Source organism: Symsagittifera roscoffensis, chromosome 1 (genome assembly GCF_963678635.1).
Source record: "Symsagittifera roscoffensis chromosome 1, txSymRosc1.1, whole genome shotgun sequence".
Classification (NCBI taxonomy): Eukaryota; Metazoa; Xenacoelomorpha; order Acoela; family Convolutidae; genus Symsagittifera; species Symsagittifera roscoffensis.
In genome coordinates this window covers 33,945,980-33,967,118 of record NC_087062.1, presented here as the reverse complement: position 1 = coordinate 33,967,118, position 21,139 = coordinate 33,945,980, and the positions used below count along the sequence as shown (strand labels likewise).

Below are 21,139 nucleotides of genomic sequence, written 5' to 3'. Positions count from 1 at the left end.
ACAAAATTGACAAAAGGCAGCTGGTGCTTAAGCTTATTCTGTAAAAGATTTTGTATGAGCTTTTCAGAATGTGATCTCGTCTAAGGGTACTAAAAAACTGCTACGGAAAAGGAGGGGTCCCTTCATGGTAACGGATGTACATCAAGTGGGATATTTTTGCAGACTCAGAACTGGCCGAGCTATACAGTTTGAGAACATCAAACCCCATAACCCATCCACAGAAGACTGGTGTTTGTTTGTAGACATGAAGAAGGTTGATTATTTGATGATGGACCCTGCCTGCGGAGTCAAAGTGAAAGACACCAGAGACGGGAATGAAGTCCTAGAAGAGGAACAAATCTGCCATTGGACGTGGATCCTGAGGATATAAATGAAGTGGATGAGTAAACTTTACTCTATGCAGAGGAAGATTGGAATGACGACGAGCAGAGGTCCAAGGAACACGGAGCCGGATCTATTTTTCACCATAGTAATAGAGAAAGATCCGCGAAGAGTTGCAGTCCTTATGGGGAATATTTTTTGTGAACAGAATAGACCTTAAGAAGATAGCAGACATTACAGTAGGTGTAGAAAAAAAACGTGCCATGGAAAGTAGATATTGTCTACGATCATGGCAACGAGTGGCTCGAAGATCAGTCAAAACCAAAATTGGAATTGATGATGTGCAACAGCAGTCATACGAGCAAAAATTAACAAACCTGCGCGTCTTGGAGTGGTTAAATGATATGACGTCAGACAACAAGGAGACCACTGTCACAAACCTGCCGCGAAAGCATGAAATGCATCAAGGATGATGAAACATGATCTTTCCTTGGCTGCCCAGAAATGACCGTTGTTCATTCCGGTGTCCAACCTTAATCTAACACCAGATATGTGACCGACGGGGGTGGGGGGGGGGGTTGGTGCATATGTTCGTCCGGGGAAGGGGGAGGGACTTACCCACACTGAAAAATTATTGATAAAAAAATAAAAACTGCAAGAAAAACAGAAAATTCAGTGGCAGAAACAGACGAAACCCATAAGAGACTAGATATAGGAAGAGTATTAGAGTCATATTTCAACTAACCGAGTGAATACTCAATGAGCATAATACTAACTGATAGTGATTTCATGATTATGGATAATAGGACATGTGCAGTAGTCATTACCGCGGTTATCAGGTTTAGTACAGCATTAGCAGCCGACCTCGGAAAATAAAAATAGTTCAAGAGTTAGAGTTTTTTGCGAACAAAAATGAGGAAAAAGGAATGCAGCAGCGTTTCAACAGGCTGCTTCACAACTAACAGGAAAATATTTAAGTTTTCTGGTGACGAGGGTGACGGAAAAGCAACACGTGGAGCTACGGGAGCTACATGCGCTATTACATGAAGTATACTTTCAAGGACAGCAACATTGAAGTATATTCACACAAGAAGTTTTCTTTGAGCATAGATTAAGAAGGTAGGTTGTGTGTGTAGTGTTATTAGGAATAGACACTTATGAAATTGGTGACATGAATGTTTTATGAGCAACCTGAGAAAGACATCCAAAGTTTGGATTGTGACTTCTCCGATTAGTTTTCAGAAATTTAGATTAATTTTTTAATACATTTTATTAACAAAACTTTTAACTTGGCTGCTTTAAACACTCTTTTAATGTTAAATGGAAAAAAATGTTGGCCAAACGTTAACTCAAGACCCTACTTTTAGATTAGGCAAAATTTTGTTGAAGCCTTGTTGATGGCTGCTTTGGGCGGATAAAGGTTTCTGGATCGTCCGAGCCTGCGCGTGATGAGACGGAGAAATGGAGCACTCTCCGGGAGTGATTTAGCGCATAAGACTGGTTTTGGGACCGCAAGATTATACCAGCCGAATTTTAAATTAGGCAAAATTTTGTTTAGGTCTTGCTGATGGCTGCTTCGAGCGGATAAGGGGTCCTGGATCGTCCGCGCCTCCGCGTGATGAGACGGAGAAATAGAGCACTCTCCGGGAGTGATTTAGCGCATAAGCCTGGTTTTGGGACCGCAAGATTATACCAGCCGAATTTTAAATTAGGCAAAATTTTGTTTAGGTCTTGCTGATGGCTGCTTCGGGCGGATAAGGGGTCCTGGATCGTCCGCGCCTCCGCGTGATGAGACGGAGAAATGGAGCACTCCATGGGAGTGATTTAGCGCATAAGCCTGGTTTTGGGACCGCAAGATGTCGGCTAGGGTTTGTAGAGAAGACAACAGGCCACACATCAAGAGTTGGATACCAAAGCTGCCTAGTCTACCTTACAGCTCAAAGTTGCACTGCTACCATGTAGATCGAAAGTGGAGGGAGAAGTCCAAAAAAAACGAAACGATGGAAGAGATCACGGAGTAAGGGAATGCGCCAAACAGAGTGAGAAAAGAGTGAACAAAGTTTCAAGAAGACAGAGATAGTTGGACAAGACTGTTTGAAGATTGCAACAAGAAGCAGGAAGAAGAGATAGAATGCTTGAGGAGAGAGAGTAAAAGGCCCAATCTGACCATTTGTAGAAAGCTGAACGCACATTGCCTGAGAGAGACGTCCCCAACAGGAAGTCTCCGATGGAGCTCTTGAGGCCTCGCGAGCTAATTCAAACTACGGAGAACCAGTTGTCAAAAAAACTTTGAGACAGGAAAAGGAATACGGAAAAGTTGAAGTCAAAGGCAGAATAGAACTCTCTGCGTGCGTGTCGAATGTATCTGAAACCAGGACTGCAAAATCTGCTAGATCAGGGCAGGTTTACAGCAGTGAAACAAGAAAAATGCATATGAAAAACTTTTCACACGTACTGGACGTGTCGAAGAACAATGAGATCAGGAACAACTTCACAAGAGTCTGGTTTTTGATTCGCGAGCTTGCCTTAATGATCCAATATGGAGTCCAGCTGTAAACATGCAACAGCCATCCTAGGCGCCTCACACTTGATATTAGGCGGCGATAGTCTAGGAAGGGTGTCGCAAAATCTGAGACATCATGTATCACGACATTGATGGATTTTGGTTATGCCAAAGTAGCCCAATTAAACCGCATGTTTGAGCTAATGAATACGGGAAAAATCGAAGATGGGATGATCATAGTGGGCACTAACAACGTGTCCAGGACTTCGGAAGCAGAAGAAGATCAATGGGAGGAGGCTTTGGTCTGCTTTGTTACTGAGCTCTGACAGAAATTCCAGTTCTCGGAACTGACCTTTTGCACAGTGCTCAGGCATACGAAGACACAGCAATCTCCTGCACGAAAGCAAAATGAGACAATTTTGAGTTGGAACAAATTAGCACGTAATCTGGCAAGTCTCAATGCTGGACGTCATGTGCTAATGAGTCTAGAACATGAAACGAGAGCCCTGGATCGATCCAGAATCACAACTAGGGGCATTTACTTTGACACCATAGAATTTTGGATGAACTGCGTCTTCCAGGATCGTTTGCATGAGAAGGAAATCAAATTTTTTTAAACCGGGCTGTTGAGTGCTGAAAAACTAATGACAGGGAGAGCCATGTCCACCTTTGTGCCATCAGTCTGGAAACGCCTCTGGAATCAGTCAGAGCGGTGACTACAACCATGCGGAGCTCTAGTGACCAGGAGCAGAGATCAAAAATAATAGAACGACTGGCTGAAGGTCCCGCGAGGAAAAAATACATCCATGACACAAATTGGGTCCAGTAAACCCATCAAAAAGTCCCTTGAAATTCCAACAAGTAAGGCCAGTTCTAAGAACAGAATGAGGCCTGGATTACGGATCCTTGATGTGGTTGAGACCAGTGCCTTCTCCTTGTGATACTTACAAACAAGATCTGATGAAATTGGACCTCCAAATGGTCAGTTTTGCCTCGGATACTGCGCTGATGCTGGCGGGCGCTTGTCTATCTGTCAATGGTTCCCTTTCGCTCGAAGGGGTGGATTGATTGATCGCAGCAGATTATAGTTTCAGGTCGACAATTGCATTTGAGGGACTGCCCTCGAACAACCACATGGGTCCAGTCAACACCAATACGCTGCAAAATGTGAGAGTGAGTCACGGGGAACAGAGATGAGACGAGAGAACACAGAGACTCTTGAGAAGAAGAGCTTCTACTGGAAAATATTTGAAGTTGTTCAGACAAGTAAGAGGATTTTCTGCCTACGTGAAAGAAAGGGCACACTCAATATTAGTAGAGAAGAAGGGTGACATGGATTGTTACGGCGACTTGAAAGTTATAAGTGATGAAAACATCTTTGCTGCCTGCGATAAAGCAGAGATGAGAAAGGTGAAGATACTCTTGATAGCGATCTCAGATTACATAAACACTTTTATAAACCCATCTTCATTTTGACTGGAGATGATAATTCTGGCAGCAATTGATCTGGTTGGAAGCAATTCAAATCAATGGCCATTGAAGCTTAGCAAAAAACGAAAATGAACCCGATAACGATCATCTTCGAATGGCATCATTGATCACCTACACAGTAAAGGTCTCCTAGACAGTAGAACCAACTATGGCTGAAGCTGCCGTGTAGCCAGCTGTCAGGAACATCTAGGAAGCTTTGTGCAAAAAAATTGACCTTTTAAAGAAAGGGAGTTTATAGAAGATAACTCCCAAGCCAGTGTTTGTGTTGTCCCCAGGATATGCACATTTTCCGGATGGGTTAAAAATTTGTATGCAATGATTGCGCTACTCTCGGAACAAACGTACGACGTAATCATGTTTGCATCAACCCAGGAATGGAACCAAAGAAGTACTAGAGCACTTCAAACGGAAACGCCGACAGTGTGGTCTGATGTTTTCCACGGGATGAAGAGATTCAGATTTTAATTCGCCATACATGTTAGCGCTGAATGAGGGGAAGAATTGGAATTGTCAAGTTTCAACAGACAAATAAAAAAAACCAGAAACAGATGATGATCGACGAGTAATCTTCGATTTGTCAAACGACCTTTTGGTACGCGAGAATGAAATTATAGAGGGAGCGACAACGAGACAAAAGGCCATAGAAACAGAAGCTCACCTAGAGGCCCTAATTCTTAGAATGAAACAGGCAAGACAAAAAATATACTGACCTTGTGGACAAGATGAGCAGAACTACGCTGGAAACGTTCTGGACAGAGAATGTACAAGAAACAGAAGGCTATACGAGAACGGATAGCTTGTTAGAAGGTATACCATGGATTATCTCACTACCTGATACAAGAATTCCTGAAAACAGTCACCGAACTGTCAGTTGTAGTGATCCTGGCATTGTTCGTGACAATTGGAGCAGAAAATTTCCGAAAAGGACCTGTTGTGCGATTGACAGAGGAAGTAGAGAACCTCCGAGTGGAGGGTCTGCTGACGCTAAACGCCCCATGACATACGACAGACTGGGAGAGTTCATAACCCTAAGAAAATTTCCAGAAAAAATGCTAAAGAACGTAAAGAAACTCGATTTGCAAAGAGCTGCAGCCTACTGGACAAAGTTGAGAGATCTGAGACAAACGTCGATTCAGTTTCTCTTACAAAAGAATCCATTCAGAATGGGAGAGAATGAAAAAATGGAGAGAGATGAGAATATCGCTGCAAAGTGGGAGGCATGCCACCGCTCACTGATTTGAGCCTGTCTATGAGGATTGATCCTCTAGTTTTGATATGGGCAGTCCGTGAACTATTCATAGATATATACGGTCAAGCAGTGAAATTTGAGTTTCCTGACAGGAAAGAAAGAAACGTACAGTACGTCGGTGCTGCACCTCAACCTCATTTCAGTAGTAGATGGCAGCACACTCAATTGGTGTGTGCAGAATATACTGCAAGAGGCCTTGAGCAAATATATGCCTTTCGAAAGAGTCTTTGAACCCAAAATGAGAACCATTAACTTCAACAACCGCTTCCGTGATAGAATGGCGGAGTTGGAAAGAGGTCGTATCGAACAATATGCGAAGTTGTAAATCTGACATCCTGCGACAAGACAAACGGTGAAATAAAAAAAATCCCTACACTGTTAATAGCGTACCAGAGATGAGGAAGGAAACAGAAGACTGCGAATATTTCAAGAAAAATGCCTGAGGAAAAACCTGAATAATCTCTCATCAGAAGATAATTGCTCGGAGCAGACTACGCAGAGCATGCAGCCAAATTGAGAGCGTACGAAACTAAACGGAGAAGGTTGGCGAGATTCTCCGACTTGACGGATCCATGTTTTGTGGGCAGCATTGCAAAGCACAGGTTTAGCATATTTGGAGGAATCGACCAGGAGGAGGACGAGTGACGAGGCAACTCCCAAACCCGGAAGATTTCAGGAGATATGGGATAAGTTGAATATTGCGCCAACCCTTGTGAGGGAAGATTCGATCTTAAAGAAGCGGCGCTAATCATTCTAAACGTTAGAGCAGAACTCAAAGCGACAGGAAGGTTGTTGACTAGAGATGCTCTAGCAACGTTTGGCTGTAAAGAAGTTGTTTAAATGCACAAAGAGCGAGATGAAAATTCGGCCGGCGATGTGATATGGTCGGACCTCCCTGCTGAAGTGATAGTCAGTGATGAGCAACGACATTCAGGATCAAAGCTGCGTGGCAAGAGAGCGGATGAAGAGCAGGAGTCGGATCATTAAATGGAAAAACCGATGGACCCAGATCCCAGTCAAACGGAAATGACGACAAAGACAAGGACTGAGTTTGTGGAGCGTCAAATCTGGATTCAACTCCCTCGACAAAAACAATGGAGTGGAGACGGTGAATAAAACTACTGAACCAGCGGAAGACAATTCTTCCACGCTGGAACCTCCCTCAGTCTTTTTAAACGCAATTCACAGTGTTTCGGCAACACTTTATTAACACAATATGTACAATAAGTTTTCCTAACAAAATTGAAACAACGACAAACTAACTATTGACAGAATCTCCTCGCAGAAAGAAAATAGAAAATACAGCCCGAGTACCTTTGATTGGATCTCTACATGAAGAGGAGTGAGAGGTTCAACACTGTGACCATGAAAGCAGGACTGGCTGTGCATTGATTCGTGTTGCTCTCATGGAACAGGTCTGGTCGGAAGTACGGCGACAATAGAGCCAATCAATATTGAAAAATAATCTGAATAGACCACTGATAAAAGCAATTCTCGGCAAATTGGATGAATGCGTGCACGGGGATAATGAGTGAACTTTTCATAAATTCTGTTACTGATGAGAGTGAAAAGAATTTCCCAATCAAAGTGACTTGCGACAAATGATGAAGTACTTCAGGTATCTGTCCAGGACGAGAAAAGCGACAGTGCTCTCGGAACTAGTAATCAAGAAGGTCAACGATATCAAAATGAAATTGGGCAGCAAAGTTACGGGGAAAAGTCTGGAAAAACAAAGGTGGATCCCGAACCTCCCATGTGGACGTCAACCTTAGCAAAAAAAAGAAAACGAGGTGAGAATGCAGATGATAATGGACAGAGCACTGAGAGATCGAAAGGCACCTTGAATATGACAGACGAAACAATTATTAAATTTTTTCAATGGCAGGACTAAGATCTGCTAGTTATTAGACCAAGAGGAGTGACTGTACGCATCTGGAATCCTCGTTGAGAATAGAAATTCCGAGTCAGTGTGGTGGAATTATCCTCAAAGACTTGAAACCTTCTTGGGAAGCGTCTCTAGACAGCTAAACCCTGTCGAGTAAAATAGGGAAGCGTCCCTAGACAGCTAAACCCTGTCGAGTAAAATTGATTGACTGACTGTATTGATGGATATATGGAAATGAGGAAGTACAGGAACTCAGCCAGAGGACATCTATTAGCTATGTAAAACGAAAATTTCCATGGAATATTGTCTGGTTAGCATTATCGGGGACACGAAAATGAAGCAGAAAGCTTTCTCGGAAATGCACAGAAACGGTGGACCAAATCGGAAGCTTACCTTGGTTTGCAGTTCTGTTACGTCGCTTGGAGAAAGGAATGAGGACGACCCCGAATGCTCTGTTAGATGGGCCGTATGTCAGAACTGAGTTGCAACTCAAGCTCACCTGATGCGTGGCGGGATTGACTACAGAAGAGTAGGAATCGGAAGAAAAAAAGAAGTGAAGGACGAGAATGATGAACTAAGGGACTTGATGAATTGCAAAGGAGCAGCAATGGCGTGCGCAAAGCGGAGACACGCTCTCTGTTGTGTCAGTTTCTTCTCATTTCTCTTCTTTTCATCTATGAACATCTGCTAGCCTGCGCCCCCCTTTGCCTGGAGGTCAATCATTTGCCTTTGTACCCTAAGGTCTCGGGTTCGAGTCGTGAACGCACCGGTTTTTTTTTTCAGTATCAAGGAAATTCGAAAAAAAACCGAGAAAATTAATTGTTAGTTTTTGCTTGTTGGTTTTGTCGGCTAAATTGCCACAACGGATTTTGCTTGTACTGTAAGTGTTGTTCATTCTAGTTTCAGGGGGAGACTTGAAAGAATTTATAATTTTTTCATTTAATCTTTTTTTTCGGATCAGTTGGTGTGTGCTCAGAGATGGTCTGCTTAGTTGCCATATCACTGATTTTTTGCGGCAAGCTACTTCATTGTTTTTAATTTTTAATCTTTTTATAAATTTTTCTTTGTGTTTTCTATTATTTGTTTTATTGATTTGAATGTAATACCATATTTTTTCATTGTAGTTGCAAGTGCAGGTGCTGTTCATTCTAGTTTCAAGGGGGATTTGAAAGATTTTTTAAAAAGTCCTAAAATCATTTTTTTTTCGTTTCAAGTGGTTTCAGCTAAAAGATTGCCAATTTTTTTTCCACATCACTGATTTTTCTTCTGCTTTAAACAAGTTTCATTGTTGTTGCAAGTGCAATTGATGTCCACTGTTGATTAAGTTGGGAGTTAAAAATTTTTTCGTAAAATGATATTTTTTTCGGCTCAACTTGTGTTTGCTCATAGATTGTCGGTTGTGTTTCTTCTCGTAAATATTGTTCCGTTGTTGCTGATTTGAAAATCAAGTGTCATGATTTTGCCTGGAATGAACTTCTATCGAGACATGAATGAATGTGTATATGACCTACCTTTTCAAAAATTTTCATTTGTTTCGGCTTTTCATGTTTTTTGTTTGTTGGTGTTGTATCGCTAGTGGTGCGAAGCTCCGCTTCGCCTCTGTCTAAGCATCAATTTAATCAAAAAATGAAAAAGTGAAAAATTTAATGTTTTTAGGTTTGTAGTTTGAATGTCTTGTCCTCTTTGGTACCCTGCACCCATTTATATGATAGTTTTTGTTATTTCAGTGCAAGTTTTTGTTTGGTGCAAGTTTTTGTTTGCTGCAAGTTTTTGTTATTTCAGAATGTCTATTGCATCTGAAGACGGAGGTGGTCTAGATTTTCTCGGTGGAGATAGAAAGGTAATTTATTTTATTGAATTTATCAAACGTGTCAAATTGTGAGATTTTCGAAACAATAGTTAAAGCTGCCTGAAATGGGACTTGACATGGGCCAGTTTTGTTTCGACCATTGAAATTTTGAAGGAACTTAGCATTCGGGTGCACTGTAGTTTTTTCTTGGTCTCCATGCAAAATCAGGTACCAGAAATAATCATCAGACTGGGTTGAGTGAAATGTCATTTTAAATCCTTTTCAGTCGTGATTCGAACGATATTTAAAAATTTCCAAAAAAAATTCCTCGTCGAGAAAAACCCAGTGTCGAGTGAAATTTTTGATTTTTCGTCCAATTTCTTATTATGGAAGGATAGGCTTAATATAGAATGATAGTCGCAGATTAGTAGTAAATAATCCATAAATTTTCGATTCAAGCCCTGAAAAATCAAGTAAAATAGTTTTCTACTTATAATAAGTCTTCTCGTCTTAGGAAAAGTGTAAATTACAAAAAGGGCCCTTCTGTTTAGTTACGGTCAGTGCACAAGCTGGATATGGCCATACCAGCGTTATAAAAATGAATATATCTATATCAGCAGATTGTATCATTGTATCAATGAAGTCATATATCAGCATTAAATGCATTGTCATAATGTTAATTTAACTTAGCCGTCCTTCCTCTACAATAGCGCTTATAGAGTTGTCGATAAATTAAACTTGGCACCGCGATCTGCACCCCCTTATACGTAGTATAAAGCTCCCGAAGAGCGCGAAGGAATAAAAAACTTCGAAAATTGAAATTTCTCGTCTTAGGAATAAAAAACTCCGAAAATTGAAGAAAAATTTGAAAATTGTTTAATTTGTTTTAACTTTTTTTTATTTGTCATTTTTCAAAGAAAACTGTTTTCCAGTAGGCCTGTTTCACTAAGAATATTGGTAATGCCTAAAAAGCTGTCTGATCCAGCAATGACAGTTTAATTGATTTAGAAAGCACTTTTATTAATTTAAAGGCAAAGAATTTTTAAAGGATACCTTAAATGGCGACAAATAGTACCTAACACAAACAAATCACTCACACAAGTTTTGATGCATTCCTTAGTAGCTTTTTTTTGCATTTCGGACAAAAAGCAGGCTATTAAAATGTACACTCTGCTTCAGCTGAGGAAGTTAGTGTGGTTAAAACTATCTGGGCGATTTTTAATAACAAGAAGCATACTTTTTGGTCAGTTTTTTTTCAACTATCAAAAAGGTTTCTAATTGGAATCCATCCGCCGCATGTGGCGTAAAGGTAAAACACTTATGCGAGACGACAAAAAGTTGTGGTTTGAATCCTGTCGGGACTTGTTTGTTTTTAAACTTAAACATTCTGCATTTTGGACCATTAATTCCCATAGCATGGACTCTTTTCAGCTTTCTAATAAGTTCGTGAATGCCATTTCTAGTTCTCTATTGGTAGAACTAATTGATTCAAGATTTTTTGCGGAGTTTTTGTTTTAATTTTTTTGAAAAATTAATTTAAAAGTTTTTGAAAAAAATAAGTTTATTGAAAAAATTGCTTCCATTTTTTTGTTCTGTCTATTAATGTGCAATGATTTATTACTTGTCTGATGATTGTGGTCGCGACTAGCAAGCGTTATCAATTCAGAACATAGATTGATTCTTGTAAATAACTTGTGTAACAAAATCACAGTTGTTTTCTCAAATCTGCAGTTTCGTCAACTATTAAAGTTATCAATTCTGGTTCGGTAGAATATTGTAACATTCGCCCGGAAGATACATATCGACGGAAAATAAAACTAGGTCCTAAGACGACTGGCTAACGTCTGAACAGAGCTTTACATGCTTTTCACCGTCTCTACCAAGCCAGTACTTTCGGTGGTCTTTCTAACATCGGGTCGACAAAAACGTTACTGCTTTCGGCTTCGGTCAAAACACTCAAATTAACTAAATTACATGCAGAAATAGTGAGCTCATGGCTGGGTCTCAGTATTCCCAGACCACGAGGTCACTCCTAAAATCAGGGCTACTACTATTTATTGAATTATTATTGTTTTTGTTCAGTAGATAAAAATCATCATCTCCATCGAAGATGGATCAACCCTTTCCCCCAACTCCTAGCTTCTCATCTTAGCAGAATGAATTCAGATGTTAATTAAATTCAATTCAGGACATAATAGGGAAGCTAAAAGTTTATATAAGATGATAAAATTTCCAGTCCCGAGACCCCTCCGGATTCTTGAATCCGGGGAAATAAGACTCTTATTCTCTTTCCGGAAGGCTGTCTTCCACCCTTCACCGTTGTTCGCAACGGCCTTGCAACTATTGTAGCGACACAATAGTTGCAACTCGGAACGGTCTCTGCTACTTCTGCAATTTGTTGTTGTTTTCCAATCACAATTCTCGTCGTTATCGCTATCGCAACTAATGTTGTTGTGTTTCGTTTCGGTTTTTTCTCTAAAATGGCCGTTTTTGACGTTTCTTAGAGTTGTTAAAATTTAGGAATTTCCAAATCCTTCAGCCTTCCCGATTTGTCCAATCGTTCGAATAACGCTCTTATTCCTTCAAAATCGCCAATTCGGAAGGTTCGCTGCTACTAACTCGAAATTGCTGCGTTTGCATTTTGGTGCATTCTGGTCGAATGTCACATACTCCCCGGACAGTCCGGTCAATGTCCTCATTGAATCTCGCAATGTTCGTAAAATAGGTACAGTGTCATCGAACAGAATTTACAAAATGCACGAAATCACTTTTATCCGCGTCACTCAACTCACTGCAGAATATAAATGGCATCATACTACATCACCATAGCCTTCAAATTCTTTCATTAATCTGCACATTGAGGATATGACCTAAGATAAAAAACATCTTTTCTGACTTCCAATGTCAATGTCCTGACTAAAAACTTCTTCTCCTAGATTTTTAAAAGACGTTGGTTTGCAGGACAGTCCTGCCAACCAACAAGCTAAAATTCTCCTACTATGCTCCTTCCCTTCGGAAATCTTGCTTGTGATTGTCCTGAATATTAAAACTAAGAAACTCTGTGGTTAGAAAGAACAATGAAACAATCTCCCTCTTCGAGAGATTACCCAAGCTTTTCATATCACCACAAAGTGATCAGTTCTCCTAGTTGATTAAAAACAGTCATGCAGGCTGGAATATTTAAATATACTCTTTACTCAAGCCTTCCTAAATAAATAGTAAGCAAGTGTCTCTAAAGCCACTAACTAAAATCAAAATGCAATTTTATAAATGCAACAAATTCTTTAATGTTCAAAGATCAACTAAATGTTTCAGTTTTCAATTACAACTTGGTTGCTTAGTTTCTCACTTGAGTTTTTTCACACACATAAAACAATTCTGAGTTTTAATTTCTTCTTCTTCGTCACTCCTTTGTTTTCTTCTTTTTTCGTCGTTTAGAAGTTCTAAAACTTCTAAATTCTTCTAATTTTCTTTCTTTTTGCTTCTTGTTCTTTCGACCGTTTGTCAATGTTCCATCTCTTCCTCCTGTGACACTGACTCTGCACTCTCAGTTTCTGTGTCTTGCAACACATCGTTAGCTATCCTGACGCTGTTGGAAGCATTCCTCCAACACTTCTGCTCTTCTACCCTCTGTTTGCAACAAGGTAGGGGATCCACGTTAGATTCTCTGTTTCGGCAGAAGCTGTTGCGGAGACACAACGTCACGTTTCTCTCCAAATCTTCCTTCAACATCTCTTCCTTCTCCTTTCCACTACGTTCACTCGTCCTGGAAATTCTCTTTACAGCGGTGGTCACTGCATCCCGATAAGTCACGAAAGCTCGCTTGAAAGCTCCTGCTCCAATGTCCAGCTGATATTCACTGTACACTCTGCCGTGCTTCGACGTATGCTTCTTAGCATATTTGTACAACCATGCAGTCATGTTAGCTCTGAACCATGGCATCAATCGTCTTCTTGCCCATATCTTGTTCACTTCCATCGGAATGTTTAGAATCTTGCACATTGTCTCAAAAAGATCTAAATCTTTCAGACAATCCAATTTCCGCAACTGTTCCCTCGTTGGCGCTTCCTGTCTATTGTTCTCTCTTACGTGAGCTTCCAGCCATCGTATCGCCATCATAACTCCCACTATCACTATTGTTATGGGCTGTGATGAGTCTGGTAAACCCATGGAGAGCGGATCAACACCAGATTACTACGCTTGGGATACTACCAAGTCTGCAGCAAGCAGTGGCAGGGAAACTCGTCATGTGTCAACATGACGCTCCTCCAATTGCGTTTTCCCGAGCTTCCAGTAATGGTTCCACTTCCATCATCACTCGGTGGTCTTCATCATTCTCGTCTACTGTATTGTAATCTGTAACAGTTGATCCTCTCTGTTTGTCTCTCAAAGTCACTGAAGTTCCCACTCACGTATCCCATGAACTTCATTCCCAGTATCGATTCCAACTCCTCCTTTGTTCTCTCTGGAACTGCTGAGAACATCTTACATAGCAACTCGTAAGATTTTTCGGACATTCTCGTTAGTCTCACACACTTTGGCACTGAGAAGGCTTGATCCACGATCGTTCTCGTACTCTTTACATCCACAGCTACGAAATGCACCGGGTATCTGCTCTTGCACATTGGAGCCAATGTCAAGCCCACCAAATATCGTGCTCCTGATGGTCTACAATAAGTCTCACTGTGTCTGATGTTCATTTCCGCCTCGATCGCTTCCCTCCATTTTCCTATGTGTTTCTGCTCGGTTTGCAGAACTCCCGGGAATACTTCTACACTGATGGCTGTGACCATCTCATGTTTCTGTTCTAGATTCAATAGTGACTCTAAAGAACTAAACATGCTGTAGAATCCTAGTGCAGTCACTAGGTTCAACTCGGTTCCTCCATGGCAATCTGCGATCAGTTCCGTTTCCGTCCTTGCTTTCATCGCGACATTCCCAAACAGTATCGTCAATTGCTTGTGTTGTCTCTCTAGGGTCTTCACACAGTCCAGATCTCCACAAACGTGACCTTCCAGTCCACAGACTTCCGCCAGACAGCTACCTGGTTTGACCCAGTCTTCTGGTCCCCAGCCAGGCAACTCCACTTTATCTTCCCCGTTGCTCCTAGAGGCCGTTATCATCACAATATATATGATGTTCAGGCCACGCAGGTTACAGTCTGCATTCAGCTCCCTCTGCACGTCTTGTGTCGCCCGTGATATCGAGTCAGCGTTGGGACTAGGACACCATGATGGCCTCATCAATTCCCACACTACCATCAAGCTCGTTCTCAGTAATTCATCTGAGAATCCCAACCCAAAATACACTCTTTTGTCGGATTTTGGTACGGAAGGTGCAGTCACCTCTTCTTCCAAGACCAGTCCCAATTTCATCTGAGGATTGGTAGCGCTCTTAATCGTTACAATTCTCGACGTCCAGAATCTTAGCAACACTGCCTGCTCATAATCGAAGAAGCAATCGCGTATGTCTTCACTCAGGAAAGGGTTGTACGCTATCCCTATGATTCCGGACACGTAGCTGTACGACTTCTTCTTGATCGGTCCGCAGTACTCACTGGATTTCGGCAATGCCCCCATAGATTCTTTAGTGAGTCTCAGCTCCTTGTTTGAAAATCTCCTGATTTCGTCTATCTTTCTCATGGGCTCTAACTCCTCGGGTTCTTTCATATTCACCCTCATCGGTTTGCTTTGCTGCATATCCAGCAGTGCTAGCAAGAGCAAGGCTTTCGCTCGCGCATCGCCCTCCCTCAGCATCTTGACACAGGTGTTCAATGCAGGTACTGAAATCTGCTCTATCATGAATCGAATGAAACAGAGAGCTTCTCTCCGCTTCGCACACGCTACTGCTGCTCCCTCTTGGATTATTAGGTCCCTCAGGTTCGTCATAAGGAAAACCTTTTCTTCTTTTGACCTCTTCCTTTCTTCTGAATCATATTCTTTGCGAGTCAGTCCCATCATGCACCAGGCAAACCTCAGTTGTAACTCCGTTCTCACGTAAGGTACTGCCATGAGAGCGTGTATTCTTGGCGCAGTCCTCATCTCTTCTTCGAAGTACCGTAACAACACTGCTTTCCATGGAAGGCTCACCAACTGCTCCATCGTTTCTGCCTGTATCTCAGACGACGCTAGAGTTCCATACGCCTTCTGTTTGAGGGTGGTGCCTCGCAACATCGTCTCCAGATAACCTTCCATGGCCTTTTCGTCTTCCAGGGCCATCACATACCCTCTAGCCGAGTTTCGGTATTCTAACATCTCCATGTATCCACCGGCGGTTTCATCTATTGACACAGTCTCCGACACTGTTAGTCGGTTATATTCCACTGGTACCAGTTGTCCTGCGACACTTCCCTTTTCGTGATTCATGGGAGATGGCTTAAAGTCTTTCATTGTGCTCTCTCCACATTGGCTGAGTATTTCCATTTCTAAGGTTGCTCCAGTCAGAGTGCGGTCACTCCTTTTGGATTTGTAACCTGTCGACTTTATCCCTGCCATGAGAATGGGTGGCACCATCGCTACATCGGTCAACATTCTGTTCGTGCCAGGTAATTGATAATCACCTTGTCTCAAATCCATGGCTTCGACTCGTTTTCGTTTCGCTGAATTGACAGCTTTCATCGATATCTCCGAATCCACCTTCGTCTTTCCCACTCCTCGGCATCACTCTGCTGCCTAACTTCATTTTCATCTCGTTGATCTTATCAATCACCAATTTCGACAGCATCGTTCCTTTCCTGGTTCTTGACAGATACACCACCTCTCCTTTATCGTCCTGCGGTGTCATCTTGATGGGAGAGTTTGCTTCACTTTCATCAATGGCTGAGTCAATCAACAACTCACTCATTCTCCCTTCACACTCATCAAGCTTGTCAAGGACTTTCCGCATCACCGGTCGGTTGAGACCTGTTTTCAAAATGGACTGGGTCCCATAGCTCTGAACTACTGTCCAGACTTCTTCCATGAACGCCACTCTGTCCAATCTACATCCCGTCCTATTCTCATGGTCTCGGTGATGTACTTCCCACTCTTCTTCGGGCAACGTTCCCAAGAAAGGTACTCTGGCTGAGTCCTCTATTCTTCTTCATCTAGGTGATTCCATGAGGATTCTTTGTTCGTTATTTCTTGAATTGCCAGGAGAGCTGCTCTCCGGCAAATTCCGTTTCATTTCTGTAAAGGCTGTCGGAGGTTCCAGTGTCGAAATGCCTTCATCCGCTGGCTCAGTCGTCTCCAACGTATCCGCGTTGTTCTCAAGATCACTGAAGATATTGAAATCCAGGCTGGATACTCCTCCTGTCGATGCCCTGTCGTCTTCCCCACCAGCTTGACTTGCATCTTGTTGCATGGGTTCTTCCGCTTGACGGCTTCCTCCCTGTCCATCATCTCCTTCTGACATGTCCTTCTTTGAGCTCGAGGGTCCTTGCTTCTCATTGTCGGTTCCTTCCTGAAACTTCGGTATGATCAGTGTGCCTGCTGATCCATCTTCCTCCTCTCCATGGACCACTTTGATTTCCTCGCAGCCGAAGGGTGCTAGGAAGGTTCTCGCCTGCAGTGTTCCTCCTACTTTCAATTCCGGTTTCACACTAGTCAGGATCAAGGAGGCCTCAGGCAGTTCGGTCCTGCCTCTCATCTTCATAGGAGCTAAGCATAATCCCGCCCATTCCTCGTCAAATCTTCCAGGCTTGGGAGTCGCGGCGTTGCTTATTCGCCTTCTCGTCGCTTGATCCGTTTAGGCAAATCGTGTGTACTGTAACACGGCGGCACTTCTCCCTACAAAGTATGGATCCATTGTTCCCACGAAATTCCCTATTCTCCTTTCATTGGTTTCAAATGCTCTCAACCTAGGAGTTTGCACCACGGAAACTGCTCCGAGCAACATCCTTCTTATCAGAGGGAATTCGGGGATTTCTTCCGGCAGCTTCTCGTAATCACCCCAATCCTTCGTCTCTTCTATCACCTTGTGATATGCTGCAATGAGACGAGGCACTCTGGTTATCTCACCATTCGTTTTATCATAGGGTCTAAGATTCCAAAGCTTCGGAAACACCTCGATGTGTCCTCTTTCTACTTCTCCCATGCGATCACGGAAGTGATCGTCAAAGTTGATGACTGTCATCTCTGGCTCTGATATTTTCGCAAATAACAGATCTTCACTCATGAGCTCCCGCAATGTGTGCTGCTCACACCAGTTCAGTACACTACCGTCCACTGCTGATATGAGGTTCAGGTGCAGCACCGACCTATACGCCTCCACCTTAACGTCAGGGAACGCAAACGTGACTGCTGGTCCATAGATCACTGCCACAAACTCCGTGGCTCCTCTGATCAATGCTAAGGGATCGGTTCTCATAGCCAAGCTCAGATCGGTTAATAGGGGCATGCCCCCAGCATATCGTCTATTAACTTCTTCTCTTTCGATAGTCTCATCTTCTCCCGTTCCAAAGCGATTTTGTTGTCAGAGATATTGGATAAGAGTGTGTCTCAGGTCTCTTATCTTGTTCCACGAGTCCGTGGATTTCTTCATATCTAAATTCCTCACCCTCTCTCTCATCTGCTCTGGACAACGTGTCAATTTCATTAGTCCTCCCAAGTTTCCGTGGGTAATCGCAATCAGTGTTAGAAGCCCAACTAACCGCAGGTTCTGGATTCCTTCGGTGAGCAGCATCGCCGGTCCTTTCACGAAACTCTCTGCTCCAAACGTCACGAACAAGGCTAGTAGTTCCACTATTGACACTTCCACTACTGCTTGGAGGAATTCCTTTATCAAGTAATGAGAGACTTTCGGGTAGACTTTTGCCAAGAAGGACGCGGTCCATCCGGCTCCCAACCCTTCCAGCATGCTGTCCGTCCGTTCAAAGCCTTCATGTCCCTTCACTTCCTGGGTCCAGAAGGTTTCCAGGGTAATCTGACACATTCTGTTTACAAATTCAGCGGTCTTTTCTTCAGCATTTTCCGCCAGGTTCACCTCCTTCAACAAGTAGGCATGGATCTTCGTGATCATCACAGCGCCTTCCTCAAAAGCATCTGCACCCAATGCCGCTACTCTAGGACTTAGGTGTAGCCACTGGTTGGCTTCCGGTTTGGTTCTCAAAACCATCGCCTTCAATTGAGCTCTTCAATATTCCCGGTTTCAGTTTGAGCTGTCGACTGAAATTGGACAGTTCCAACCCCAGCACCTCGTCCAACACTAACATGTGCAGCGCATGGTCCTTGAATCCTCTCATCGCGTTCGAGATATCTGACCACACTGCAGGTAGTTCAGCCCTGAGTGGCCTCATGTTCTCCATCTCTATCATGCGATTTGGGGCTGATATGATCACATCATATTTCCCTTCTGAAAGCAAGGTCACGTTCGCATACACGAATTTTGGTCCATCCGGGAGATATGCATACCCCGGAGACAACTCGAATACTATTCTCGGTGTCACCTTGGTGAACGACCCCTCCTTCGTCGCATCCACCACTTCACCCATCGACTCAAGGATATCTTTTATCGCTGGCCACACAGCATTCTCTGCCGTTGTAGGATCTCTGAGTCTGCTCAGAAAACCTCTACTATGTAGATGGTCATTGATGCCAGCAAACACGATCGTAACTGGGTTCATGTCTGTTTGTCTTTGTACCCCTATAGCCAGAGATACCGATTGCAGTAGGTCCAGATCGACCGCTGCCAACATTATGACGTCCGGCCAAAACAGAGACTTGGAAGTATACACGAACTCTGAATTCGCTACTATCATGATCTTGGCCTTCCTTATTTCTGCTTTGTCATAGGCGGCGAAGATGGTCTCATCTTTCTTTATCGCTTTCAATCCGCCGTATCTTTGGACATCACCATCTTGACTCACTAGTTTCGGGTATATTCTTTCCTTTACTGGGGGTGAGCTCACTTGCCTGAACATCTTCACATGTTATCCGATCGGCGCCCTTGTTACCAAAAATCTTGCAGGTCTCTCTTTTCGATTTCCTTCATCATGATTCAACCTCACGTCCTGCAATGGTCTTGCGTTCACTGGTCCCATCGTGTTATTAGAGGGCAGTCCCTCTAGATCAGCAAATCTCAAGGCCGTCGTGGAACTGAAGTTTATGCTAGCGGCTATCAACCAGTCTACGCCTGTTATCGAGTACAGTCTGCTGACGGATAGCCTCGCTCCATTCAGCATCCTCCTTGCATCTTCGATGAAGCTCACCCTCTGGAGATCCAGCTTCATTAGTTCATCTTTGTATACATGCCAGGGAGATGGTATGGGCCTTAACCACATCAACGAGCCTCTGCCCGGGCGTCTCTCCTCTCGACTGGTACTTGTCGTCTCCGATCTCGTGTCCGATCTAGACGTGCTGGCTGTCTCTTCGCTTGGGAAAACAATTCCTAGTCTTCTCCGAGGATAAATGGTCCTCCTTACCGGTGCTTCTCCCAATCGATCTTGAACATCCGTCCTTTGACCTGGTTCGCTGGAGCTCTGCTGTCTATAATTCGTGACGGCCGGGACCGTCCCCAAGCGTGTTTCCAGGTTAGGGGGCACAAAGGTGGTAATCACCGTTTCGCTCGATGCTCCTTCTTCCCTCAGCACTCCTGTGTCAAAGAGTTCTACTTCCAACTCATCCAATCGCTCCTGGAAGACTCTGTTCAACCAAGCCTGTCCTTCTATACTATCGAAGTGGATGCCGTCTGTGGTCAACCTGGCCTGATCCATCGCTCTCAGCTCATGTTCGATGTCCATGAGGATCATCCTTCCGGCATTCCGACTTGCGAGATTCCTCAAAATATTGTTCCACCTGACCACTCCTTCGTTGTGCCTTTCCCTGCTGCTGCCAAGCTTCTTGCAGTCATAGGCACAGTGCAAACGGTCAGTACCGCGCAGTTGAACTTCTGCCAGAGACTAGTAAACAAACACACCATCATCGGTTCCCATAGTGCTTCCTCCTCATCCGAACTTCTCGAGATGTTGTTCGTTCCAACCTGGATCATCACACTGGGGATCCTCCCTGGATTCATTAGTTCCACCATCCGATATAACTGGGCTATAGTCGCTCCCCCGAAGGCCATCACCGTGGTGACCCAAGAGGTCCTCAAATTCGATAGTACTCTGACCAAGCTGTCTCCCAGTATCAGATGTGATGTCCCCAGTGGCGGTTGTTGCAGGTTTACTGCCGGGTTCCAAGTCGCTCGATTGAAGCAAGCTCTCGGATCTGTCTCCGGAACTCCCGTGAAGTTATATCTCAATTGATTGTTCTTTTGTATGTCTATTACACGTGACACTTTCTTCGCTGGCATCTTCTGTATTCTTCTTTCTGGGGCCTTAGAGCTCCCCATTAGTGGCGTCACGTCGCTTATTCCCTGTCTGATCACGGTCTGGGAGAGTCGTACTCTGCCCGCGTCATCGATCGTTCCATAGGGTGCAGTCACCCCGGAACCTGGCGCATTCTTGTTGGCGACCAGTCGTCCAGCTGTCTCTATCAGCTTCCTCACCGTTTGTTCCACGACGGGGTCACCCAAGGTGTCACTAGGGTCCGAGATTTTCACTCGATCTGTTGCTGTCGGGAGCCGTGTCTCCGTTGTCTGACTCATTTCTCGAGGCGTCAAGAGCTCCATCGGGGACTGCACACGAGGAATACTCCTTGCAGGTATCGCTTTCTCCACGGCTGTAGTTAACGCCATCCGTTCTGATCGCTCCTTGTAGTCCTGCCTCAAGCGCTCAATTTCTTGACCCTGCTTTTTGTTGCAGTCTTCGAACAATCTTTTCCACATGTCTCGGTCGTCCTCCGCGATGAGCATGGTCTTAGTCACCTCGTCCAGCTCCTTTATCGTTCTTTCCAGCTCGTCCTTCATCCCTTCAAGATCTTGCATGGTTTGGTTCGTCTGAACCTTCTGTTCTGCTTTCGCCCTCTTTGGTGGCACAGCTGC

General features: G+C 43.6%; 1 protein-coding gene across 1 annotated transcript in view; it reads left to right on the top strand.

Moving 5' to 3' along the window:
• LOC134843213 (sorting nexin-6-like) overlaps nucleotides 1–21,139 on the top strand; it is a 187,107-nt gene that overhangs the window by 88,268 nt on the left and 77,700 nt on the right. The window contains exon 2 of the mRNA XM_063859593.1: nucleotides 9,230–9,289. Within this exon, the coding sequence (XP_063715663.1) occupies nucleotides 9,233–9,289 (57 nt within the window). The 5' untranslated portion in view covers nucleotides 9,230–9,232. The remainder of the gene's footprint in view (nucleotides 1–9,229; nucleotides 9,290–21,139) is intronic.